The 25933-nt window shown below is 61.2% G+C and overlaps 1 protein-coding gene across 8 annotated transcripts in view; it reads left to right on the forward strand.

Annotated features, from left to right (window-relative positions):
* Window positions 1-25933, forward strand: part of Hdac4 (histone deacetylase 4) — a 256818-nt gene that overhangs the window by 213349 nt on the left and 17536 nt on the right. For 6 of the 8 annotated variants that reach the window (XM_076866635.2, XM_076866634.2, XM_076866637.2 and 3 more), the window contains exons 14-22: window positions 1352-1538; window positions 4229-4362; window positions 9516-9636; window positions 15036-15082; window positions 18259-18366; window positions 20248-20303; window positions 21782-21869; window positions 22193-22312; window positions 23102-23199. In XM_076866635.2, coding sequence (XP_076722750.1) covers window positions 1352-1538; window positions 4229-4362; window positions 9516-9636; window positions 15036-15082; window positions 18259-18366; window positions 20248-20303; window positions 21782-21869; window positions 22193-22312; window positions 23102-23199 — 959 coding nt within the window. The remainder of the gene's footprint in view (window positions 1-1351; window positions 1539-4228; window positions 4363-9515; window positions 9637-15035; window positions 15083-18258; window positions 18367-20247; window positions 20304-21781; window positions 21870-22192; window positions 22313-23101; window positions 23200-25933) is intronic. The other 2 variants (XM_076866638.2, XM_076866640.2) reach the window with 1 other exon arrangement.

Below are 25933 nucleotides of genomic sequence, written 5' to 3' on the forward strand. Positions count from 1 at the left end.
CCTTGGGTGGCCCTTCCTACCCACCCCGTTTCTGATGGGGCCAAGAAGGTCTCAAGGAAGGTTCACTGTGACTGAGACTCAGGGTTCTATCACGCAGATGCCAAGTTGGGTGCTGCGCACGCACGGCCTCAGCTGGTGTCTGGGGTGGTGATGGGCATGCACTTGGGAGGAGGGCCTGGGTAGCTGTCCAGCATGAGACCCTCCCAGGGGCGCTTTCCGGTCCACCCTGGAGAGCAGAACTCCCCAGGGGGAGTGTGGTGAGGCCCAGAACAGCTTACAGAGGTATGCATAGGATAGAGCACTGGACCTGTCCCGAGTAGCCATGTCGCACCTCAGGAGCAACAGTGGGCCACTAAGCCAGGCCCAGCCTGCTGTGGCCAGTGAGCCAGACCTGTAGCACCTGGATTTCCTCTGCCCTTGACCTTGACCCCACTTCTTGGGTAGAAACCAGGGGCTGGGCCCGGATTCTCCAGGTTCTCCAGCAGGTGGACCTGGTGCTCCATGGCCCTGTGGTCTCTTCATCACATCCAGCAGAATGTGGGCAGGGTGAGCCGGAGTGGGTGGGGACATCCTGCTTCTTCCCCGCTGTGGCCTGTGGCTGTGGCAGGAGGCCTCGGGAGGCTGGGCAGGCTCGTGCTCCTGCCAGTTCCCAGGTCCTAATGGGGACCCGTGTCCCTTGGGGGACCCAGGCATGTCCGCACCCTCCTGGCTCTGTCCTCCCTGGCCCCTGAACTGCGAGTGAATGTTCCTCATCCCCCCGCAGTTCCTTCCTTCCTAGAGGGGGACACGGGGCGGTCAGAGGCCCGGGACGGGGAGCTGCTAGTGGAGGAATGAAGCTGCCCTTCTGTGTCTGTGATCCATATTAGAAACTCTTGGTCCAGACAAGACCAGTGGAACCTGATGAGGGCAGCAGTCTGTGCTTGCTGGCCTCACCGTAGCCTGGCCACCGTGAGGCCCCAGGGTCCCAGGTGAGGTCAGTGCACCCCACCCATATGGGGCTGAGCCCTCAGCATGGAGGGTGACCCCTGCTGCTCCTGTGACTCAGGACCTCCTCAGAGAAGCCCTCGTGTCCCTCACTGGGGGCTCACCATGAGGAGGAGATGGGCTTGTGCTGGAGCTCCCTGTCCACCTCTGTCTTCCTGCCAGGAGGCTGGGTGCTTGAGGCAGACCGCACCTGCCATTCTGCACCCTGACCTCACTTGGCATGGCCACAAGCACAGGAAGGTGGCCGTCTGTGGCTGGCTGACCCGGGGTGGGGCCTGGCCCCTCTGTTCACAGCCTGGGTGTGACCCTTGGGCCCCGGGTGGGAGGGGGCATGCCAGCGGCGCAGACTGTTGTCCCTCCCCGGCAGCAAGCCCTCTTGCTGGAGCAGCAGCGCATCCATCAACTGAGGAGCTACCAGGCGTCCATGGAGGCTGCCGGCGTCCCAGTGTCATTCAGCGGCCACAGGCCTCTGTCCCGTGCACAGTCCTCCCCAGCGTCCGCCACCTTCCCTGTGTCTGTCCAGGAGCCCCCCACCAAGCCAAGGTTCACCACAGGTAAGACGCGGGCGGGGCCTGCTGCGGTGGGTGGGAAGCTGCCTGCAGCCAGAGCTCTAGGAGGGCCACTGTGAGGGCTCAGGCCACACAGCCTGCAGCCACACCAGTGCTGTTCTGTGGGCTGTCCAGGGACGGCATGCCTGGACAGCCCATGTGGCCCGTCCTGGGTCAGCGAGAGAGTGGACTTGGTCTTTCTCACTTATCCCCTTGCTGAACCAAGCTGATGTCCCCGACACAGGCCTGCAGGCCCCACTGACCTACTGTACAGCTGTGCTGGAGAGGAGCCCAGCAAGCTCCGGGGCCCGAGTCTCCTCGCCGCTGTCCCTCACCCCACCTGTCCCTCACTCACCTGTCCCCTTCTGTGGGAAGGCAGGTAGCTTTGCTTCCTTCTGCAAGACGCAGGAGCAGGAGCAGGAGCACAGCAGAGGACACGGGGCCTAGAGCCAGGTGAAGGCTGCTCCCCGGCTGGCACCCTGCCCCAGCCCTAGAGGGGAGCAGCACTGGCTCCCCACAGCGGAGTGGCCAGGGTGGCCATGGTGCTCAGCCACGGTGCTCAGCCTCAGTGCTCGGCCTCGTGGGGTGCCAGGAAGACAGGTGTAGAGACAGTGACGGTCCCAGTGTCCTCACGCTCCCCGAGAGCTCGCTTCCCTGCACCCCACAGACACAGCCGAGGTCTTCTCTTCAGCTCTTAGAAGGACATTGGTCACATTCAGAGAAAACCTCTTAGTGATTGCACAGAAACAAGGAAAGGCACAGACAACTGCGGCCATCCAGACCAGCCGGGCTGCACGGGTCACTGGCATTGACGGAAGCACACCGATTCTCAGAATTCTGAGCGGGGCCTGACGGGGCGCCCCTCCCCACAGCCCATGGCCACCGGCAGTGGCTGTGCCCTGCGCTGGCAGGCAGGGGCTTCGGTGGCCCATGTGTTCAGGCCCCGTCCTGGCTTCAGGGTTGTCACTTTGGGGTTGATCTGTCGGTACACGTTCATCAAAGCGCAGTGTGCCCGAGGCCACAGGAAGCCTGCCCCACCTGGCCTGGTGGCAGACCTGGCAGAACCCTGGTCCGCCCTGGAGGTTCACGTCTGTGTAGCAGGCGGACAGGTCGACGCCCAGGGAAGTTGACCACAGGAGGACAGGCTTGCCGCACCTCTTGGTGCCGGCACCCTGGGCGGCCTCCCGGGCCCACACAGTGCTTCTGCGCGTCCTTCACACAGTTTTGGTCACCTGGCCTGCTGCTCCTCAGCTTGCACCCTGCTGGGTTTGACTGTGAAGCAGCAGTGGGTTCCGCCATGGCTCAGCCTGTGGGGACGCCTCAGCAAGTGTGAGCTCATCACGGAGACCTGCTGAGTGGCTGCGTGTTTGTCCTGCGGTGGCCATCTACCTGACTCGGACCTGCACCTCGCCGTCCTGCCCACACACTGAACCTCTGGGTCCCTGTGACCCTGTACCCATCCTGCTGAGCTTTTTTAACAAAAAGTCACATCTTCAGCACTCAGCTCTGGTAGAGCACCCAGAATCCCTCAGGTGCGGGTGCTGGCTCCGTTAGCCCAGCTCACAGGGGCTGAGCAGGAAGGTGGGAGAGCTGACACAGCACCAGGCGTCCAGCAAGGCCCCGCAGCCACGGGGCCACCTCGGACCTCAGTTCACCATGGCTGGCGACACTGCCTTTGTTCCCAGGAGCATAGACAGAGACCCTTCAGCATCAAGCTCTAGAAGAGCCCACCCAGTGGGCACGCACACCGTAGCCAGCAGATGGCCCTGACCGTGAGCTCTGCAAGGGCATCTTCCACTCATCCTGGCTGTCCCTGGATCACAACCTAAGAACCATCAGCCTGGGAGCCCCAACAGGACCAGCAGTGCAGCCCTCCTGCCACAAGTCCCCAGGGACAGAGCTCCTCCAGGGACAGGGCCTGGTGGCAGAGGGGCCACCTGCCACTGCAGTGGTCCTGACCTTGACGGGGTGGCGTCCGTCACGGCAGCTCTGGTGTGTGGATGAGGCTGCCATGGTGTCCCGAGGTCAGCAGGGCTTCCCTCACGAGTGTCCCCCCATCACTGCAGCCCAAGCCCGTCAGCGCTGGATTCGGTCCTGCGGGCAGCAGGTTTCTGAGCTCCGCGGGCTTGTTTGCATTTGCTGTGGGCAGCCCGGGGTGGATCTGTGCGTCCTCAGGCATGTCCCCGCTCCTCTGGAGGTCTCTGACGGCAGCCCTCCACTTGGGACCACCCTGACCCTCGGGCCCCTGGAACAGTGCCAGTTATCAGGGCTGCTCCGCACAGAGGTCAGTCCATGACCAGGTGGACTTGGACCTTAAAGGGACAAGACCTCCTGGGCTGGAAGCTGGCACAGTCCTGTGGGATGCAGGTGGCACCCAGGGTGTGGGGCGGCTCCCTGGGGCCAGCCACCTGCTCACATTTTTCTCCCTAGCTGACCCATGCTGCTGCCCTCCCCACCGGGGCCTTGGGCAGTGCCGGGAGCCAGAGCAGGGCCAGCCCACCCGTGTGGCCTTACCTCTGCCTCACCCACGTCCTCTGGGCCTGGTGGGTCAAGGGGTCGGGTTGGACTTGCTCTTTTTCTCAGGGTGTCTTTCTCCTCTCCCTAGCAGGGCTGTGGGGCCGCCTGGGCCACCTCCTGGCAGGTGCTGGCCAGCTATGGCCACACCACTGACCTCGGCTGCCTGTGTCCCCCTCCAGGCCTCGTGTACGACACCCTGATGCTGAAACACCAGTGTGCCTGTGGGAACACCAACAGCCACCCTGAGCATGCGGGGAGGATCCAGAGCATCTGGTCCCGCCTGCAGGAGACCGGCCTCCGCGGCAAGTGTGAGGTAACGTGGCTGGGCCGCTCGGGTGGGGCACACTGCCGCCTGATTCATGGTCTCCATTGTCATGTTCTCGCTCAGCCCACAGGCCCCCAGCAGGTGGAGTCTGGTTGTGTACCCGGGGGAGGGGTTGAGAGCAGCACTGCCAGCCTTTCCCAGAGTCACCCTCTGCACTATGTGAGCCCGGCCCTTCTGCTGAGAAGCTGTCCCTGCACTTTCAGGTGCTATAGCAGAAACCCTGAGGCCGGGTAATTTATCAAGAAAAGAGGTTTGTCTAGCTTATGATTCTGGTGGCTAGAAAGTCCACACAGCCTGGTGCCAGCCTCTGGTGAGGATCCCCAAGTTATGACACAACACAGTGGAGAAATGGTGGCCTGTGGAAGGAGCCACATGTGTGGGTGGCCTTGCTTTCTAAAGGCCACCCTTGGATAAGCCCTGAGCCTTCAGCCCTGTGGAGGGAGGAGCCCATGACCTGATCACCTTCCCCTGGGCCCACCTCACCCTGGGGCCCAGGCTCCCACACGTGGCTCTGGGCAGAGACCCTCCACACCAGCGCACTGCCAGGCTGCCGCCCACACCCGCCCCTTTCCTGCTGCAAAGGCGCCCCCTTCTGGCACAGCCACGGCTCTGCTGACCTCCCAGAGCTGCTGCTGTCCTCCTCCTGGTCACTTCCTGGAAGAAGCCCTTGCCATACTGCTCACCGCTGCTCCCGACCTCTGTGGGGAGGGCAGGATCTGCAGCTGTGGGGAACTGCAAGCTCAGGCTGGCTGGCTTTGCATCATGTCCTCCTCCTTAACACCGCGATTCTTCACGGCTGGGGTGCTTCCTAGGAGGGGGAGTGCCACATGGCCCTGCTGCTGTGGGGAGGCTCCGCTGCGTGCCTCCCTGGCTCCCTGGCTGGCCTCCCTGACGGCCAGCCTTCGCCCACACCTCAGGGAGCCTGTTCCCAGGCAGGAGGGCCCAGCCCGGTGAGGTTCCCTGGCCCTCCTGGGTCTTCCCAGGGGTTGGACCTAGCTGGTGCCCTTCACCCAGGTGCCAGGTGTGTGGAGGTCTGAGCCCTGGGGACAGTTGTGTGACAGGCCCTGCTGCAGTCCAGGCACTGAGAGAAGTTCAGGGACCAGGAGCTGGCAGCCCCACAGCCCGCCTTCCCCATCTGGGTGACAAGCCGCAGTGGCCACCCCTGGGCTTGTCCTGGAGGGCACTCTGGGTAGGGACCTGCCCAGACCAAGAATCCCACCACGTCTGCCCCGCCCCAGGTCACCAGGTGCCCACCTGGGCCCCGGCCAAGGGCCCCGGGGATGGACAGGCACTTCTGCAGTGTGGAGGCACAGCCCCTCAGGGCTGCCGGCCTCCCAGTCTGTGGCTCATGCTGCCTGTGTCCCTCCCCACCTTCACTGGTGACGCCGAGCTCGGTCAGGGAGGGTGCGCAGTCCTCTCAGAGCCCTCTGGGACAGAGACTGAGGAGCCTGCAGGGTGAGGCCCTGGGCGCGGCTTCCTGGGTCTGGCAGACAGCTGCCCACTGGGGGGCAGCAGAGCCCCACAGATGGCTGGGGAGACCCCTTCCTCGCCAGCATGGAGCTGGGGACCTCCCTTCCAGGGCCCCTAGGGCCCCCTGAAGTTTCCAGATTCCCCCTGCCCACCCTCTCATCCTGCTCCCTCAGCAACTCTCCTGGGAGACAGGACCACTAGACCAGGGGGCCAGAGGAGGTCCTCTGCCCAAACCCAATGGGAACCAGGCTCAAGTGAGAAAATAAGACCCTGGATCAAGCAGGACCCAGACCTCCCCTTTCATCTGTGTGGAGGTGGAGGGAAGTGCAGGTGTGTGAGGGCAGGTGTGTGAGGGCAGGTGTGAGTGCAGGTGTGTGGAGGTCGAGGGAAGTGCAGGTGTGTGAGTGCAGGTGAGTGAGTGCAGGTGTGAGTGAGTGCAGGTGAGTGAGTGCAGGTGAGTGAGTGCAGGTGAATGGAGGTCGAGGGAAGTGCAGGTGTGTGAGGGCAGGTGAGTGAGTGCAGGTGTGTGGAGGTCCAGGGAAGTGCAGGTGAGTGAGTGCAGGTGAGTGAGTGCAGGTGAGTGAGTGCAGGTGTGAGTGCAGGTGTGTGGAGGTGGAGGGAAGTGCAGGTGAGTGAGTGCAGGTGTGTGGAGGTCGAGGGGAGTGCAGGTGAGTGAGTGCAGGTAAGTGAGTGCAGGTGTGTGGAGGTTGAGGGAAGTGCAGGTGAGTGAGTGCAGGTGAGTGAGTGCAGGTGAGTGGAGTGCAGGTGAGTGAGTGCAGGTGTGTGGAGGTCGAGGGGAGTGCAGGTGAGTGAGTGCAGGTAAGTGAGTGCAGGTGTGTGGAGGTTGAGGGAAGTGCAGGTGAGTGAGTGCAGGTGAGTGGAGTGCAGGTGAGTGAGTGCAGGTGTGTGGAGGTGGAGGGAAGTGCAGGTGTGTGAGGGCAGGTGTGAGTGCAGGTGTGTGGAGGTGGAGGGAAGTGCAGGTGTGTGGAGGTCGAGAGAAGTGCAGGTGTGTGGAGGTGGAGGGAAGTGCAGGTGTGTGAGGGCAGGTGTGAGTGCAGGTGTGTGGAGGTGGAGGGAAGTGCAGGTGTGTGGAGGTCGAGAGAAGTGCAGGTGTGTGGAGGTGGAGGGAAGTGCAGGTGTGTGGAGGTGGAGGGAAGTGCAGGTGTGTGGAGGTGGAGGGAAGTGCAGGTGTGTGAGTGCAGGTGTGTGAGAGCAGGTGAGTGAGTGCAGGTGTGTGGAGGTCGAGGGAAGTTCAGATGTGTGAGTGCAGGTGTGTGAGGGCAGGTGTGAGTGCAGGTGTGTGGAGGTGGAGGGAAGTGCAGGTGAGTGAGTGCAGGTGAGTGGAGTGCAGATGAGTGAGTGCAGGTGTGTGGAGGTCGAGAGAAGTGCAGGTGTGTGGAGGTGGAGGGAAGTGCAGGTGTGTGGAGGTCGAGAGAAGTGCAGGTGTGTGGAGGTGGAGGGAAGTGCAGGTGTGTGAGTGCAGGTGTGTGAGAGCAGGTGAGTGAGTGCAGGTGTGTGGAGGTCGAGGGAAGTTCAGATGTGTGAGTGCAGGTGTGTGAGGGCAGGTGTGAGTGCAGGTGTGTGGAGGTGGAGGGAAGTGCAGGTGAGTGAGTGCAGGTGAGTGGAGTGCAGATGAGTGAGTGCAGGTGTGTGGAGGTGGAGGGAAGTGCAGGTGTGTGAGTGCAGGTGAGTGGAGGTCGAGGGAAGTTCAGATGTGTGAGTGCAGGTGTGTGAGTGCAGGTGAGTGGAGTGCAGGTGTGTGAGTTCAGGTGTGTGGAGGTTGAGGGAAGTACAGGTGTGTGAGTGCAGGTGTGTGGAGGTCGAGGGAAGTGCAGGTATGTGAGTGCAGGTGAGTGGCGTGCAGGTGTGTGGAGAGGGAAGCAGGGTGAGCCTCCAGGAGGCCAGCCTCCTCCCCACACCCAGCAGCCGTGCGCTGCATGACAGTTAGGTCCTCCCAAGAGTTCCCGAGATGCAAAAGCCATGCTGGGCCTCTGGGCTTTCCCCGTGCTGGCTGGACCGCAGGGGCTGCTGCCCGGTGGCTGCCCTGAGAGTCAGCCATGTAGGCCCAGCTGGCAGGAAGGCTGGAAGGAGGGCAGAGCACAGACCAGCACCAGCTTCTGCTGCCGTGGTCCAGCCTGAGACCTGTGGTCTTGCTGCCATGGGGAGCTTCCTGGTTGCCCGGGAGCCAACAGGGACGCGCTTCCCAGTTAAGGGGCAGCTCAGCCCCTCAGTGCCGGGAAGCTCTCCTGCACAGTTCATGGTCCTGATCTCCCAGAGCCCCTGTTTGCTGGGTTTGGTGTCTTCCTCCTCTGCCAGAGTTGGAGGGCAGGTGCTCTGCCTCTTCCTCTTCACTGTAGTTTAAAAGCCACTCCCTTAGTCTAACTGAAAGTCCCTCTTGCTGCAATTCAGATCTTATCCACTGGGGGAGGCCTGTGGCCTTGCCCTCCTTGCCTCACAGAGTGTGGCCACGGCCTGCCTCCTCTTGACAACAAGACCAGGACTCCTGTACCCCATGAGCCTCTCAAAACACGGCCCCAGACATCATCTGTCCAGACAGAATGTGACGCTGGCCGTGCCTGTGTCCCCAAATCACCACAAGGTGGGAGAAGTGGCTAGCAAATGGCAGCCACCCTCAGGGGACCCCCTGCAGGGCACGTCCTCCACTGTGCCTGGAACGGCTGGACTGTGGTGGTCAGGCACGCGTTCCCATCCCTGGGAGGCACTGCCTCTCCTCTTCCCCGACCCTGGAGTGACTGTCCACCATGAGAAGGGGGTCCCCAGAGCAGACCTCCAGGTGGGACAGCTGGCTCTGGTTGTCCATCTCGAGAGCAGGGTTGAGCTCTGCCCACTTGTCCTCTTCCTTCCGCACCCGCACGGACGAGCCCCACTGCGGGGAAGGCCCGAGTGCAGGCCCTCCTGGTGGCCCGGGGCAGCCCTGCCAGGGCTCCCTCAGCTTGGGCACCAAGGCCTGTGGAAGGCCCAGTGGTGGCCAGGCCCATGGTCCAGGCCCTGCTCCCACTCCGAAAAGCAGAGGTGGCACCACCACAGCCCAGGTGTGTCCCTGTGTGGCCTGACCCTCCAGACGCATTTCCACCGGAGAGCTGGCTTCCTCTAGGGTCGGCAGCCCTGCCCTTCTCAGGGCTGAGTGCCAAGCCCAACCAGGGGGCAGTGCCCTGCTCATCCCCTGGGCGGAATCTGAACACAGCCCTGCGTCTGCACTGGAGGGTCCTAAACCAAGGTGCAGGGCTCTCAGATTACCACTCGAGGCAGGTGCAGACTCTCCAGGATGCCAGCCTGTGTGCCCTGCAATGCCCAGGGGAGTGGGGACTCCAGTTCCCCTTGAGTGGGATTCCGCCAGGCAACTCACATGCTCTTTGGCGTTGAGTCCTGCTTGAAGACCAGGCCCTAGCAGGGGTCAGCACAGCGTGACGACAAAGGGTGACCTGTTGAAGGCTGGAGTTATCTTGTTCAGTGTTTCCAAAGCCCTGATTCAAGCGTAAGCCCTCTACAGTGTTTGGGGTAATGTTGGTTGATACTCGCTCTGTTTTGTAACTACCCAGTGGTCCTATCCTCGCTCTTGTGGCCAGCTAAGCTTCCCTTGGGGCGACAGTGCTGCCGAGCTGAAGCAGCACCTGCACAGATGTGAGCCACCTCTCACCTTGTCTCTACAGTGCGTCCGCGGCCGGAAGGCCACTCTGGAGGAGCTGCAGACGGTACACTCCGAGGCCCATGCCCTCCTGTATGGTACAAACCCTCTCAACAGGCAGAAGCTGGACAGTAAGAAACTTCTAGGTATTTCCAGACCTTCCTTACCTCCCTACCAGGTTGACCTCACCCCATGGGGTGTCTCCAGCCCTTGGCTTCTGCAGCCAGAGTGGCCCTGGGAGTCACCAACTGCATGGGTGCTTCCCTGCAGTGCCTGTGCCCGGCCACAAGGCAAGGGCCTGCAGGAGAATCGTGCCTTCAGTCCTCAGCTCAGTCCTGCTGCTCAGCTGGCTCCTCTTGTGTTTGGGCAGGAGGCGGGTCAGGGATGGCCGGTGCAGAAGGGTCTGCATGCCAGAGGCCACTCAGGAGCACTGAGGCTCCCGCACGCTCCCCAGCCCTCAACCTGTTTGGCTCACCACTTGGAAGCCTGGCAACTGGGCCTTGGCTGCTGGGCAGGAGGCTCTTGTTTGTTGGCCCTGAGCAGGCAGCCCCTCCTGAGTGGGTGCAGGGAAACCTTGGCCCCCTGGCTAAGCTCCTTGAATAGATGGCACCTGGCCCTGCAGGCTGCCCAGATACAGATCGCAGACCTGAGGACAGGGTCCGTGGGCTCCCTGGGCACAGACCTAGAGTCAGGACCCCCAGGCTCTCTGGGCGCAGACCTCTGCAGGCCACCTGGCCACAGGCCAGGCTAGGGCTCCTCAAGGCCCCTTCTTTTCTGGGTCATTTCTTCCCTAGTCTCTGAGCACCTTGAACCAGTGCAACCACTGGCCGTTGGCTTCTTCCCCAGCATCCCAGCCTTTGCCCTAGGAGAAGAGCTGCCCCAGCCCTGCTCTGGGCACTAGCCATGGGGTCACAGGGGCAACAGGCCAGCTGTGCTGGGCTTGCTTCCTGCGTGTCTAGTGGAGGGCATCAGAGGCCTGCTCTGTACCAGGCCCTTGTTGCGCAGGCCAAACCTGGGCACTCACCCCTCCCCGTCCTGACCCACCCCCTCTCCTCCTGCTCCTTAGTTCACTGACCCATTCATCTCATATGTCCAGTCACCCCTCCCTGCTCCCCAAGGGCATCTTTTGTAGCAGAGCTGCAGGGAAGCCTTTGCCTGTGGGAGTATGGAGTCAGGGTCCTGTGGGGACACCCTAGACCCCAGCCTCAGGGGACCAGGCATGCTGCTTTCGGCCCCCGAGTCTCCAGGTACAGCCATACACTCTGGGGAAGCAGGAGAGGGGTTGGCAGTGGCAGGACCTTGGAGGTGGACCCAGAGCAGACCTCCAGTGGGATAGGGGGCGTGGTCCTGCCTGCCTTCGCAGTCAACAGCATAGACTCCTGAGCCAGTGCAACCCTGCTTACTCTGTCGACCCCAGCAGCTCAGGGAGGTGACCACAGAGACCTAGGACTGCATTAAAGGGGCAGAGAGGGATGTAGATCAGGGGCTGGGCAGATGCAGGCCTCTGTTCCCTGTGCCAGGACTCCAGTTCCATGGTCCTGGGCAGCTGCTGCTGCTGCAGAAAGAACATGGCAGGGCTCCCCATCTGGGCACCCACCTGCCCCTGGCCCCTCCCTTATGGAGACCATTGGCCAGAAGCAGGGTAGGGGTGGGCTGATGGGGACACTGCACTGGCTTCCAGTCACCCGAGTTTCATGATGCAGACTTTCCAGCAAGGAGGGCCCTCAAAGGATAGCCCTGTGTGCTCAGTGCTTGAGGGGATGGTCAGGTGTCCAGGCCTTCGTCCTGGTCTCAGGAGAGGGTGGGGTAGAGTGTGTGACATTGCTCTGGACAGGTGTGCCCAAGCAGCTGGATCCAAGTTCAGATCAAAGGCTCCTGGGGACGGGCCGCTCCTGGAAGGCCTAGCAACAGAGCCAAGGCCAAGAGGGGCCCTGTGAGCAGAGCACGTGCAGGAACCAGAGAGGGACTTGCAGGGGCAGGGGCAGGAGTCTGGGAGCTGAGCAGCAGGACAGCAGGCCAGAGAGCCAGCCCTGGTGATTCCCCAGCCCCGTGCCATGTGGCTGTCAGCGTGCTGCAGAGGCTGCCTGAGAGTCCAGTGTGAGGGGACCTGTGCCTCAAGTCACCCGTGCCACCCCAACAGGCTTCGGGAGTCGCTGACGGCCTCAAGGTGGGGACACATCAGCTGGGTGGTCGCCCCTGATGGTGGGGCAGCTTCATTGCTGCACCCGCTCAGAGCGGCAGATCCTGCCCAGTCCACTGTGCACCTTGGCTGTCCATCTTTAGAGAGCCCACTGTGGCCTGATCCACTACAAAGGGCCCTTGGCATGCCAGTCTCCAGAGTCGTGAGCTTGGGGCAGAGGATGGCCTCCAAGTCAGCGGGGAAGGTGGGTGGCCTAGGTCCTCCAGCCAATTTCAAGCCAGGCCAAGTCAGGCCCTCAGAACCGGAGAGAAGCCGTGCGGTGTGTGTGTCGGGGCGTGGAGAAGCACCCGTGTGCCTGGGCCCACAGCCCGCTCCCCTGCTGACAGGGGGCCTGGTGCTCCCCTCCTCTGGTCCCCTGGCTCTTCTTGAGCGTCAGGTGCTCCGCGTCCCGTGGCGGCCATTGCAGCGTGCTTGGTGATCCTTCTGCTGGCCAAGCGTGCAGTGTGGCCTGTCACCTTGCGCAGGAGGCAGGCACTGAGCGCGACAGGGCCAGTGCCCCACCTTCTCCCCACCCAGGCCATTGTCCTGATCAGAGCTCCCCTGCCAGTCCAGGTGCTCCAGACTGGGAGTTGGCAGGTGTCCCCCCTCTGCCTGGCACTGCCCTGCGGCTCCCTGCCTCTCTGTAGGATCCACAGATTGTAAGCCATGTGCAAAAGGCCCCATCTTCCTCATTGCACGGTGCCGTGCCCTCTGTGGGCCCCTCGCTGGCCTGGAAGCCCAGAGTTCGTCTTATGGTGGCATGAGTTGGCATTGCCTCAAGGGGCGCCTAGCCCAGGGGTGGCTGCATGGTGCTCACCAAGGTCCCCCCAGAGGACAGTAGTCATGGCAGGAAGCCCCCATCCTTCCCTTGGAAGCGCCCGCTAGTCTGCTGCAAGTGGACAGATGACAGTCCTTGATGCCCCAGGCGGCCCTCAGGCCAGAGGCTCACATCCAGCCCAGGTGCCTGGCTCCAAGCTGCAGGAAGCTAGAGCTGACTGTAGGCTTGGGCACCGGAACAGGCCCTTAGTGGTGGACACTCCAAGGCCCTGGACTGTCCTGGGCCAGCTCCCTGTAGAGCATGCCCTGCCCACCACCCACCCAGGACATCCCTGTGTCCTGGGGTATGACAGCCCCTTTCGGCCTTCCTTGTGAAGTCTGCCCAGGGGACACCTTCCCTTCCACAGCGCTGCTGTTGCTAGACCTTGATGGGACTGAGAAAGGCCCCGGCCCCCGGCCCCAGGGCCATTTCCTGCTCTCTAGGAGCGTCCTCTTGATGCCAGCCACTGTGCCTTCCCTCCATGAAGCTGGATACCAGGTGATGCTACGGGACAGTGAGCAGCAAGCAGGGAGTTAGGGGTGTGGCCCAGGCCTGCTCCTGCCCAGGCCGCCCTTGCCTACCTGTTCCTACTTCCTTCTGCCCCCACACCTCTGGAAGGGACCTGCCTGCACTGAGAGGCTGCTCTGGCTGTCCTGGTGGCCAGCCTCTGGGGCGATCCGCCTGCTGCTGCCATGCTCTGTGGTGCCTGCCTTGGGTGCTGCCACAGGGCAGGGGTGGCCAGGTGTGGTGTTGCTGTTGTGCACCCTGTGTCCCCTATGACTGCCCAGCCTGGGAGCTCCAGATCCAGGCAGTGGGCATGCAGCCAGCCAAGGCAGGAGGAGAGGGAGGGGCTGAGAAGTCGGCCCAGGTAGGACTCCAAACAGTCCAGATCCCCTTCTTTTTAGATGGCAGGAAGAGAAGGCCACAGGCTGTTGCCTGAGTAGGCATGAGATTGAGGGCAGAGAGCAGCAGGGAGAGCCTGGAGCCAGCCTGGTACATGCTACTGGCCTGGTGGCTCAGTACCCATGTGGTCCGGGCAGGAGCGGGAGCCAGTTGCACAGGCCAGCACCTGTCGACACGGCCGTGCCCCTCCACAACATGCTGGGCACTCTCACAAAAGGGCTGTCTGCCTCTGTGGGATCACAGCAGGGTCTGAGCCAGCCCCTGCCCTCTGCTGGCCAGTGTATCCCACACGTGAGCACCATATGGACCTTTCCTGGAGGACCTGGGCCTCTGAGCCCTGTGATGTGCCCCTGCTGCCCTCCTGGCCCTTCCTGCTGGTGGGTAGCAGGCTCCCAGCCTTGGAGCACAGACGGCAGCATTGTGTCCAGCCCAGCCCAGCCCAGCCCTGTTGCGGACTCCAGGGCTCCTGCTGAGTACAGCCCCGGTGCACCAGGCCTCCCTCAGCCTGGCTGGGGGTATCTGCAGCATGGTCAGGGTCCAGGTCTCCTGACCTACCTTTCTGTGCCAGCTGTTCCTTGGGCCTTGACGCCATCACAGGGCTTCTCCCAGCACCCCAAGACCTGCTCTCACTTACCAAGCCCCTGGGCTGCAGGCCTTGTGACCCCAGGCTTCTCTGCGTCCTGAGTGGTCCGCAGCAGGAGCTGTGTACCTTTCCTGGGAGACCTGGGCTTCTGAGCCCTGTGATGTGCCCCCGCTGCCCTGAGCTGGTGCTCAGGGTCAGGCAGGGCGGGAGTTGGGAATGGGGCTGTACTCTGGGCCAAGGAACCTGCTTGCTAGAGCAAGTCTGGACCCCAGGCTCGCCGGGGCTTGTAAGGAGCGACCATGCAGACCTGGCCAGGGAGGACTGGGGCATGGAGAACAAGGAGCAGAGGGGACCAGGCAGCAGCTGGGGTGGCAGGCCACTTTCTGGGAGCCAGGGCAGCATGCAGAGCCCTCGCTGCCCAGTTCCTACAGGACGAGGGCCACTGTGGAGTCTGGGCTCTGTCCGTCCTGGGGCAGTCTCTCCATTGTGACAGGCAGGCTTTAGGCTGACCTGCAGTCAGCCAGCTCTGGGATCACAGAGGAAAAGACACCATCCCCTCCTAGAGTTCCTTCCTTATGGGGGCCGGGCGCTGTGAGTGCTGCGGGCCCTGGGGTTCTGTGGGAGGGGGAGGTTTTCCAGCAGTGTCTGATCTCAGCTTGTGAGGGGTGGTGCAGGTGCCTTGCTCCCCTCCCGGGGTTCTCAGTGTCTGAAAGTCCTCCTGTGGCCTTTGGACCCCAGGCCTCTCCCCACCTGCACATCTGGGAGACCAGCTGGGGCCTGTGAGCCTGGAACACAGCGCTGGTGTTGGGAGCTGTAAGGGGGCTTGCCCGGAACCCAGCATCGGCGTCTGGGATGTGGAGTTTGCTGTAGAGGCAGTGAACCCAGGGCTCCCACCCGCCGGCCCTGAGAGGAGGGCTGCTGCCAGCTGGACAGGCTCTGCTCAGCGGGGGAGCATCGCCCCTGGGGCCAGCGCCATCCAGGCCTGCCTCTGCCCTGTTTAAGAGGCATGCACCTCCAGAGCCGACGTGCTGTTGGCCTCCTGACCCTTTCCCTCTCCCCGCAGGCTCGCTGACCTCCGTGTTTGTCAGGCTCCCCTGTGGTGGTGTTGGGGTAAGTATTTCTTTAAGTGTGAGTAATGTCCTGTTTGTTCTTAGAGTCCTAGCGGTCACAGAAATCACTGCCTTGCTTTGCTCTGAGTGGGAAATTGCTGCCAGGTGTTTTCCATAAGCAGGGCCTCTGGGCCAGGTGCCCAGATACAGTTTCCCAGGCCCTGCTGTGAGATCGCAGAGGTAGGGCACCTTTCCCTGGGGATGGGCATCCGTCACACACGGCCTGGGCCCTGCTGGGCGCTGGCTCTGAGAACTGGAACCCGCATGCAGGCTGTGTCTTGTCCTCTGCATCCACCGCGGCCAGCTCTGAGATCACAGAGGATCTGTGTGTCCACTCAGGTGGCAGAGAAGCCCAGGGGCGGAGCATACTCATTCTGCCCAGAGCCCCTGAGCAGTGGCCCCATAGGCACGTGGCATTTGGGAGGCAGCTGGCTACACTGTGCTGGCCTCTTCCTATGGGCAGATGTCTCCACTGGACCCTCCGGAGAAGAGGCAGAGGCACACAGTGACAGAGACTTCTTCTCTCTGCTCGAGTGGACTGGCCTCCAGTCCTTGCTGAACGAGGTCCCCAGTTCTGGCCTGTTGGTGTCAGGGCTGGGGCAACACCTGGAGCACTGTGTTGCAGGCGAGGCTGAGTCTCCTGTCCCATCTGTGACCTGTGACCTCTGGCATTGAGGACCATTGCGAAGGGTCACAGAGGCCAGGCAGCAGGAGCAGGTGGGCAGCAGAAGCTCTTCCTGCTGGGTTGGCAGCGTGACCACAGATGGCAGGGGGACAGTCCAGGTCTGCATTCTGTTGTAGAAATGCAACAAGACTGCGTTCTCCTGGGTCTGCCAAAGTTGCTCCTTTGAAAACTACCCTGTCAGGAAGGGTGACCGGCTGGGCCGAGCCCCGAGGGCTTTCAGTTGTAAATAGGTTTCAGTCTCTTAACTCAGCTGGGTTTTTGGCCAGACTTGAAAAGATTTGGAGCTGCACTGTCCTGCAGCCAGCAGGCCTCACCGAGGCAGGACTTATGGTTTGCAAATGAAAACTAAATACCCACTCAGGCCGCCCTGGTGCTAGACCTGACCAAGTGCGGCGTGGGACCAGAGCTGCATCTCACATGTGGGTGCAGCAACTGCAGGTGGAGCCTGTCCCCGGGCAGAGGAAAGTGCGGCCCGTGGTATCTTTAGGTCTCCTCTGAAATGCGCCATGCAGCAGGAGGGCAGACTGGAGGGCGCATGGTGGCCACCCAGCTTGGGTGGACTCACTGGATCAAGCTGCAGCCACAGCTCTCCCATGCCTCAGTGTCCTTTTCCAGAGCCACAGCCAGGCCCCTGGGTGTCAGGAGAAGCAAAGCAGAACCCAGAGCCAGTGGGGGAGAGGTCGGCCCTTCTGCCCGGGTGGGGACACAGCAACAAGAGGAGGCAGGCTTCCTGAGAGCAGCCACAGGGAGCCCTGAGCTGTGCAGTGGGCCTCCGGAGCCCAGCTCTGTCCTGTCTCGACCTCTTTAGATGTAGGCTGTCACCTGCTTTAGTCACCTCACAGTTAAAGTTTCAGATTAGTGAGGAGGTGGTCCTTGAGTTTCCCTGTGAACCTCACCAGAATCAGCCCCTGCCCCCGAGTGTGGCACGGACTCGGGGTATCCCCTGCCACCTGTGAGCTCACCCCAGCTGGCCACCCCTGCTCATCTGGTCACATCTCAGATTGCGAGGACCCATCTCATGGCTCCCTTCTCCTGTTTTCCCACCTCTGCTGTAAAGGGTGTGCAGTTGGCCCTTCCTGCAGTGCCTGCTGCAGGGATGGCATCCTGGTGACCAGCCCTGAGCAGGCGGACAGCCATGGCAGGACGAAGCCACAGGAGGGTCCCGGCAGGTTCTCTGGGGACAGGGGCAGCCACAGCACACAGCAGAGCCCTGCCCATCATCCCCCGCCTTGGCTTGGCCCTAAAGCCAGGCTATTTGCATCTAGGAGGGGAATAATCTGGCTCCTTTGGCAGCCTCTAGGCCTGGCCTTCCCAGGACAATGCTGTCCCTGGGGGGCCCAGGGCAGTTGGGGGCATCTCTCCCAGCTGTTGCCTGGGTCCAAAGAGACGGCTGCACTGAAGCCTCCAGGACCGAACTGGTCCGGCACCCCATGCAGACAGCAGCTGGTCTTCAGGACGGGGCTGCAAGGTGGAGGTGCTCTTTTGACATTTGGAAACTCAGAACCTAGAGGTTCCATCTTTGAAAAGGACAGTCGTGGCCAAACACACTCAAGAATGTCTTCAGTCCTGTGAAGGCGTTTCAGATTTGCTTTGATGATGAAGCATCATGATCTCCCGGTGGAAGATCCCTCCCTCCCCATGGCGGAACCAGTGTCTATCAGGCGGCCTCTTGCCCTTGCAGTGGGCAGAAGCCTCACAGGCCTAGGCTGGGGATGAGGACGGCACAAGCACAGGTTTCCTGCCAGCTCTGGGGTTCTAAAATGAGTAGTCAGGAGTCAATCTGAGAAGGCTCCTTGAGTGACGTTATATGAGCTGGTGAAGGCCCAGGCCCTGGTGGCCGCTCAGCAACCCCCTGTGCACAAGGGACAAACCTGGATATGGCTTCTTTGGGGCCCAGGCCCAGCCAGGTGCCCACAGAGACTTCTCTGCAAATCTAGCAGTGTCTGATTTCTGGCTCTCTTGTCAAGTGGGCCTTAGAAATAACCATCTAGGGTAGCAAAGTAAGTCCATGCACACTGTTCGCTGTTCGGAGTAGAAGCAGCTAGCAGGGCTCATGAGCTGTCCCCTGGGGTTGGGGCTCATGCTCACTCCTCCTGGGCCACCCCAGTCCACTAGTCAAAGCTTTCAGTTAAATGCAGTGTGGAAAGCCCTCATTTGAGGAGACCTGACTCTTAATTCCTCTTAACCTCATTTTGCTAATTGTAGTATGTCCTCTTAGCTGCAGTCATAGCGGCAGGGGTGGACTCAGGGCAGAGACCCAACAACCTGACATCCTTGAGCTCAGAGTCTGGGAGTAGTAGAGAGAAGGGCGCCTCAGAGAGGCAGGCACACAGTGGGACTCCAGGGCCCTCACTCTCCGTTTTCTACTTAGTGTGTCTCGGCATGTCTGAGAAGGAAACCAGCCCAGGTGTGTCTTGTGTCTGTTCTGATGAAGGGCAGATGTGAGGCTGCACAGTGCCTCAGGGGTGGTGACAGTAACCATGTTTCCACAGGTGGATAGTGACACCATATGGAATGAGGTGCACTCATCAGGGGCAGCTCGTCTGGCCGTGGGCTGCGTGGTGGAGCTGGTCTTTAAGGTGGCCACTGGAGAGTTGAAGGTTAGTGGGGGCCCTGGCAGAGCTGGGCTGCAGAAGGCGGGTCCAGAGAAAGGGTGGACCCTTCTCACACTGGGGAAGATGTGCAGGTCAGAGATTCTCGGAGATCAGTCTTGGGAACTTCTACGCTCTAACAAGTGCTGAGGACCTAAAGAGCTCATTTCCATGTCGTGCCCTATCGGCCACATTACAGATTAATACTGAGGAACTTTTAAAATACCGTGTTAAAGCACCAGTAGCATCTGGCATAGTGGACGGTGGCATCAAGCACTCTTGTCTTGTGTCCGTCTGTGGCCACACCTTGAAGCACGGGAGCATCATGGCCCGGCATGAGTGTGCACCTGGAGAGGCAGAGGCACCCGACAGCCTGCGCTAGGCAGCTGGCGGCAATTCTGGAGACCACGTCTGGGCCTCACCTCCAGCGCTGGGGACAAGCCCAGCACCCTGGGACTGGCTGCAGACCTTTACCCATGAAATCCCTATCTCCTGTAGCCACAGAAGGGCTCCCTTTTTGAGACCGTGGCCTCACGGCCCATCTCACCAAGAAGTCCTGGAGCACCAGGAGAGTTGTCCCACTTGCAGTGCAGACAAGGTCTTAAAATGAGTTGTTTTCACTCAGAAGCTCGGGTTCTTATCACGGACAGCCCCTGCCTGCTGTACCTTGGAGGGCGCCCAGTGTCCCTGTGCTGGACAGCCTGTCTTAGGTTACCCAAGTCAGAGCTCCAGCAGTCTGCTTCTGCCCTTCTTGCAAGGCAAGAGGGTGCCCTGAGCCAAGGAGCTCGCTTAGCTCCCGAGACCAGTGGCACGTGGCCTTCCCCAGTAGTCAGCGCATGCTGCCCCCAGGGGGCCCTGTACGCCTTTCTGGTTTTACACCAGGTTCTGCAAGCCATGTGCACAGTGCGGAGATTGAATCCATGTATAAGTTTTACTGCTTCATTGAGGATGCTCTTGGGAGGGGGAGCCTCCCTCCCCCTCCCTGCAGCATGCGGCAGCGAACGCCTGGGGGCTGATGCTGCTCCCTGCTGCTGCTGGCTTGGTCAGGCTTAAGCAGCCTGCCCTCCAGTGCACTGCACCATCCCTAGCTGTCCACGCAGCGGGAAAGCAGATAATGCCCAGGGGCCGTGGGCAGTGTTGAGAGCCACCGCACAGCACAGGAACATAAATGGGTTTTGCAGAACTGAGTCTGAGGGCAGGGTCTACCTCGGTGTCTGCCTTGTAGCCTCACTGCCACTGTCCTGATCCTGGTCTCCGGAGCTGGCCAGCTCCTCACCCCCCAGCACAGTCATTAATTGTTGGTTGGTGGCCCTTTTTGAGACCTTAATATTATGGAGCTGACCACATGGCTTCCTGCTGCTGATGAGACACGCGTTGGAGCCATTTTTATTATAGCAGCTAGGAGGGGTTTGCAGATCGCATGAGGAGAGGCATGCAGCCATGCCAGTGCTGGTCTCTGAAGCACTTCTCTGGGGTTGCCCACTCCCCAGTCGTGCCTGTCAGGGCCAACGGGGGCAGCCCATGCCGGCAGGGCCCCTTCCCTTTCAGCCATATCCAGGTCTCCACCAGTGAGCACCAAGGGCGCCCCAACTGAGGTGCTGCAAGTCTGACCTACAGCCCCGACAGCAAGAAGCCAAGGCAAGCCCTGGACTTGATCTGGGTGCCTGGCTTCCCCAGAGGCCCCGAGAAGCAGCAGGCCTCTATGCAGATGGCCCAGACTCCCTGGGAGGCCTCCAGCCAGTGCTGTGCCCAGGCCAGGCTACCAAGTGGCAGGGAGCGCCCCTGGCTCTCGGCGTCTGCTGAGAGTGCTTGTCAGGTTTTCCGGAGGGTCTGAAACGGCTTTTACTCTTTTCTCGCCGCCCCCCGCCCCCGGTCTGACACCGTCTGCAGAACGGCTTTGCTGTGGTCCGCCCCCCAGGACACCACGCCGAGGAGAGCACACCCATGTGAGTGGGCATGGTGGGTGGGTGGGCAGGGCCACGGGTGGCTGGGTGCTCTTGGTCTCCCTTCCATGGCTACGGTAGCCCTTGCAGCTCCAGAGCCACAGGGCGGCTGAAGAAGGCGGACATTGGAGCCTGTTGGCCTCCCTGGTGGGCATGCTGGAAAGGCATCAAATAAAAGAAGAAAAGGGGCAGGGTCCTTGAAAGCGGGACTAGCAAGGTCTCTGGAGGCTATTGGCCATGTGCTTTGGGAGCACGGCTTGCAGGGGCCGGTCCACGAGGCACCACTGTTCCGGGCATTCACCTGGGTGCACTGGCCGCCTCGCACAGGACCTTGAGCTGAGCTGCCACTGTTGAGTGCCAAGGAGGCAGCCCAGGGCTAGGGGATCCTGACCACTCACACATACGAGGGTCTGAGTGTGGACACCACAGTGTTGAGGAGAGCGGCAGCCACAAGGTCAGCATGGACTCTGAGAGCCTTCACGCCAGAGGCCATCTCCACCCGGAGGAGTGCCACCCTGCACGGAGGCAGAGGAGTACCACCCCTGCACGGAGGCAGAGGAGTGCCACCCCTGCACGGAGGCAGAACAGTGCCCAGTCCTGCTGGAGAAAGGAGGAAGATAGGGCATTGGAGCTGGGCTTGGGAAGGGCAGCAGTTGGCCTGCAGGCCAGACAGAAGTGCTTGCCAGGGAGAAGCAGGAGCACAGCGTGGCTGGGGCAGGCAGACCTGTGCTCTGGCCGGGGCTCTCTTTCTCATGCAGAAAGAGGCGGTGGCCTCCGGGAGGGAGCCCTGGCTGGAGCTCTGGCCTTACCTGGAAAACCCTGTGGTTGTCAAAGCCCAGAGCCGGCCTGCCCGAGGCCCCAGCCTTCTGTGGCCTCCCTTCTCCAGAGTGACTTCCCTGATGTGAACCTGAGCTGTCGGTGCCAGACAGCAGGGATGGGAACTGAGTCCTGGCAGGCGGGGTTCTTGGTTACCAGACGCCACAGCAGTCCAGCTGAGTCAAGGGGCTCGTGCCTCACTGGGGCTTCAGGATAGCCATGCGACTGTCCTGTGGGGATTGAGAGCTGAGGTCAAGACACGGTGGCTTGTGCTTGAGCTGCCTTCGCTTACTTCTTGGTCTTGAGTAAGATCCTTCAGCTCACAGCTCACACTGGGCCTAGCACTGTGATGGGCGCTGGGATGTGGAAGGGGAGCCCGAGCAGCTGCTCCGTGGGTGTAGGTGATGCAGGGGCCAGGATGAGCCAAGGCCGGTGAGGGGCCTCCCACCACGGAGGTACAGCAGACCCTCGTACGCGGAGCCTCCAAGCAGGAAACTGGTCTGTGTCTGCGTGGTGCTGGCATCTCTCGGTCCACACCAGCTCAGGTGAGGTCCCCAGGTGCTGGTCTGGGGCCTTCTCCAGAGCTCTCAGAATTGCAGGACAAGAGGGCTCTGCCGCAGGCTGGGCACAGGTGAGAGTGAGTGCTGTCTGCTGACCTTCTGCAGGGGCTTCTGCTACTTCAATTCCGTGGCCGTGGCGGCCAGGCTGCTGCAGCAGAGGCTGAGTGTGAGCAAGATCCTCATTGTGGACTGGGTGAGTGGCACGGCCCCTGGAGGAGCTTGCTTGCTGCAGAGCTCGGGCGGGTCTTCTCCTCCATCAGCTCTTGGCCTTGGGAGCTTTGTCTTGTGGCAGCTGCCTCAGAGATCAGAAAAGGAGAGCTCCACACTGTCAGGAGTCCACCTGATGGCCTCTGCCAGTGGGCTGTGCGTCCTGGGCGCCCCCCTCCCCGTCTAGAAAGGAGCCTTGGCCCCAGTTGGGGCCGTCTGCCAGCCTTGAGCTCAAGCCTGGAAGAGCTGGGCGGTGAGGGCCAAGCTCCAAGTCCTGTCCTGCCCTGAGCTGGCTCTCCATTCTCACAGGACGTGCACCACGGGAATGGGACCCAGCAGGCTTTCTACAGTGACCCTAGCGTCCTCTATGTGTCCCTGCACCGCTATGACGACGGGAACTTCTTCCCAGGCAGCGGGGCACCTGATGAGGTGAGCAGCGGGGTGGGATTTGCGGGAGGCTCTGCAGGTGTGGGGCTGTGCAGCCAGGTGGAGGCCAGCCACCTGCCCATGCGGCAGAGCAGGGTCCCCATGGCTGAAGCCCAGATGGTCGTTCCTGGCAGACCCCAGGCTGGCTCCACACGTGTGTGCCAGGCCTCTCTCTCTGAAGTACAGGAGAACCTGACTGGGCAAGTGGAAGTCCTCAGGACTGTGGGAGGGAGGCTGGGGCTCCTCCTCCAGGAAGGCCCTGCCCTGGGTCAACCAGCCCTCCAGGCCCTGTCCTTATGGGTGCCCTCCTGCAGGAGCCCGCTCAGGCCTGTTGCCCCTCAGTGCTACGTGGCAGGCTGGGTCACAGCTGGCCTTCACACTGAACAGAGGTCCTGGGGTCAGGAGAAGGTGCCCCCGCTCTAGGTCCCTGCTTGACGTTTCCCAGGTGTCCTCCACCCAAAGACCCTGACGAGCTGCACATGGAACGGAGCAGCAGGTCCTCAGGAATGTTCCTGTGTGGGGCCCAACAGGCCCCTCCCTGGCCCAGAGGCCAGCAACAGCTCCCGTTCCTGCAGCTTCAGGGCCCGCGAGGCCTACAGTGCTCCATGGAAAGCGCTTCATCGCTGACTCAGCGTGTCAGGGCCAGCTCTGCACATGCAGAGACATCCTGAGGGCCCAGGACACACAGGCTGTCCCTGTGGGGACCCCAAGACATGCCCCAGCCCAGTGCCACCTGCAGCAGGTGTTCTCCTGGAGGGTCTGTGATGTGGATTTCTTTCCTTCTGGCCACAGGTGGGCACAGGGCCAGGCGTGGGCTTTAATGTCAACATGGCTTTTACGGGTGGCCTCGACCCCCCCATGGGAGACACGGAGTACCTGGCAGCCTTCAGGTGAGTCCCTGGGTTTTCCCAGCAGCCCTCAGCCTGCCTGGAAGAGCCGTTACAGAGCCCAGTGTTGGGAGCAGGAGCGGGACCCTGCAGGACCAGCTCAAGTGCCCAAGTGTGACCTCTGGGACTGTCCACTTACTTGTTCCTAGTTTCCCATGTGCCAAATAAAAGGACTGCGTTTGAGTCCTGAGAGTAAGAAAGGGAGGGGACAGAGGTGAGGGCTTGCCTGCAGAGGGGGAGGGTACCAGGGTCACTAGTGGAAAGACCTCTGTTGGCTGTCCTCTTCCACACCCCCGTGCCGTGATGTGAGATGAAGTGAAGGCTTTTCCTCCACGTGTAGAGGTCAGGTGGCGGGACCCTGCTCTCATCCACCTCCCCGCCCGCCCTCTGGTCGGCAAGCCTGGTGGCAGGCAGGTGTTGGCTTTTGTCACCCGAGGTCACAAGCTGAAGCAGCTTCTGGGAGAAGAGTAGAGGGTGGGCAGGATGCGTCCTCACCAGTGTCAAGTGGCTCTTCTCCAAGGGCAGTTCCTGCCTCCCGGTGCTGTGGGCTACCAGTGAGCAGTCATAGCCCACTGGGTTCTGGGCCCTTGGTTTTGGCCTGGCTGGGCCTGGCAGACCTTCAGTCTTATAGGGGGCGGTCGGTACATGGCTTCCAGATAACCTCACCGACTCCCCCGCTCCAGGGCCGTCCTACCCTGAGCTGTGCGCACACAGGGCAGTGTGCAGGACTTACCCATGATGCCTGGCTGGGTGTGTGTACAGCTCTCTGTGTGCCTGCCTGCAGGTGGTGTCCACATGCCTGTGTGTTTCTGCATGGCGTGTGTGTGTGCACGTGTCTACCCCACACAGGTCTGTGGCTGTGTGCACATGCCTATGTGACATGTATCTGGGGATGTGAGGACATGTGCAGGCATGTGCATGTCTGGGTGAGACTGCACAGCCACACCTCTGTCAGAGTTTCTGTGCAGACTGCCCTGTGCTCTGGATACCCTGGGTCAGTCCCATGCTCACCCTGAAGCAGATCCTGGCTCCAGTTCCCATGGGAAATGTGGTTGGGTCTGCTGGTGTGAGTCCCCTGGTGGGTGACACAGAGGAGGTCGGCAGCTCTGCCTGGTCTGCGGAGACAGCAGCAGCCCACGCTAATGCCCATCCGCTGCCTTCCCTCCAGCCCCACCTGTGCACGTGGTGTCCTTCCTGCCCCTGGCCAGCAGTGTGTAATGCTGACCCTGCTCCACCTCAGGTGAGACACCTGAAATCTGCACTCTGAATGCTGAGCATGTGAATTGGGTATCACATGTCCCATGCTGGGCCACTTGGCCATCGCCCTACTAAGAATGGGTTCTTTGCAAGGCCGCTTAGGAGGTATGAGTGCAGCCTGAGCCACGTGGGCAGGCCACACCTGAGCCATGTTGCCAGCAGCCGAGTGCCCTGGGGACCCTCTGCCTCAGGTTCTTCCTCCCAGAAGCCTCAGGAGCAGCGGCGCCTGGCGGGATTCTCAGTTGTGCACAGGCCTCTGGGGTGGAAGGAAGGGTGCAGGCCACACCTGGCCCGCCCTGAAGATGCACTTCCTCCCCAGGTGCTCTTGACGTCTGCCCCGTGTCCCGCCAGGCGTGTGCGTGAAGGCACCTGGTGGAGAGAGCTCTTGGAAGCTTCAATGGCCTCTTTGAAAATGAAAATTGTTTCAGCGTTTTTTTATTGATTTAGATGTAAAATAGCACTTTGAAGTTTACAATTTATGGTTCCCTGGGCACTGGACGGGGAGGAAGGGTCAGAGGCTGGTTTTCCCTTTTCTTCTTCAGCCGGCCCCTGCTAGGCGGCCCCACGGGACAGTGCCTGCCTCCAAGGCCTCCCCTTGTTGTTCAGACCCGTGGCCTGCAAGGTTGAGCTTTCAGGGGATCAAGCCTCGGATGAAGAAAAGATAAGAAAATTGCTACTAATAAAATCCAGGAGCAGCCGACACTCTCTCCTCAGGCTCAGAGACTCGGAGAAGAAAAGGGACCTTAATTCAAACCAGCCCCAGGGCCAGACAGGGCTTTGAAGTCTGCCGAGTGCCCCGGCTTGGGTGCAGATGACGGTGTGCATTCTTGAGCCCTTCCCTCTGTCACTGGTGCGTTGAAGTTGGGGTCAGCTCTACGCAGGGTGGATTGAAGTATGGCCTTGTAAAGCCCCTCGGATGTCTGTGGATCTGGGTGCTCTGGAGTGGACAGGGCCTTCTCACTGAGTGACCATGGGCCATTCTACTCCCCATCTTCCAGGTTGTAGTGTGACAGACACGGCCCCTGAACTCCGTGGCACTGTCAATGCCTGCCACTGACTTCAGACACCTGTCTCTGACCGGAGAAGCACGGGACGGCAGGATCTTGACTGTCCAGAGTGTGCCTCGGGTGGCCTTGGCAGCCACAGCTCTGAGTCAGCACTGGCCTGTGAAGGAAGTCGGGTCCTCTGCTTCCTCAAGGCAGCAGGGCCTCCACCAGGACACACAGGTGTTTCCTATGTACAAGTTTACTTGGGGACATTGCAGAGTTATTTTACAACCAAAAAATTTAAGTAGAACTCCCAGAGTTGAGAAATCTCCTGCTTCACTGGCCATGGTGGACCTGCATGGCCCTGCCTGCCCACCAAGGTCCAGACAACAGAGAGAGCCTTGGAGGGAGGCCGGCTCTGGGCAGCCAGAGGCTGCACACAGTGAGTTGGTGATGACCCCTCAGCCTTCTGCCATGTGCCCAGGAAGCTTTCC

The sequence above is a fragment of the Callospermophilus lateralis genome, chromosome 9, assembly GCF_048772815.1.
Source record: "Callospermophilus lateralis isolate mCalLat2 chromosome 9, mCalLat2.hap1, whole genome shotgun sequence".
Lineage (NCBI taxonomy): Eukaryota > Metazoa > Chordata > Mammalia > Rodentia > Sciuridae > Callospermophilus > Callospermophilus lateralis.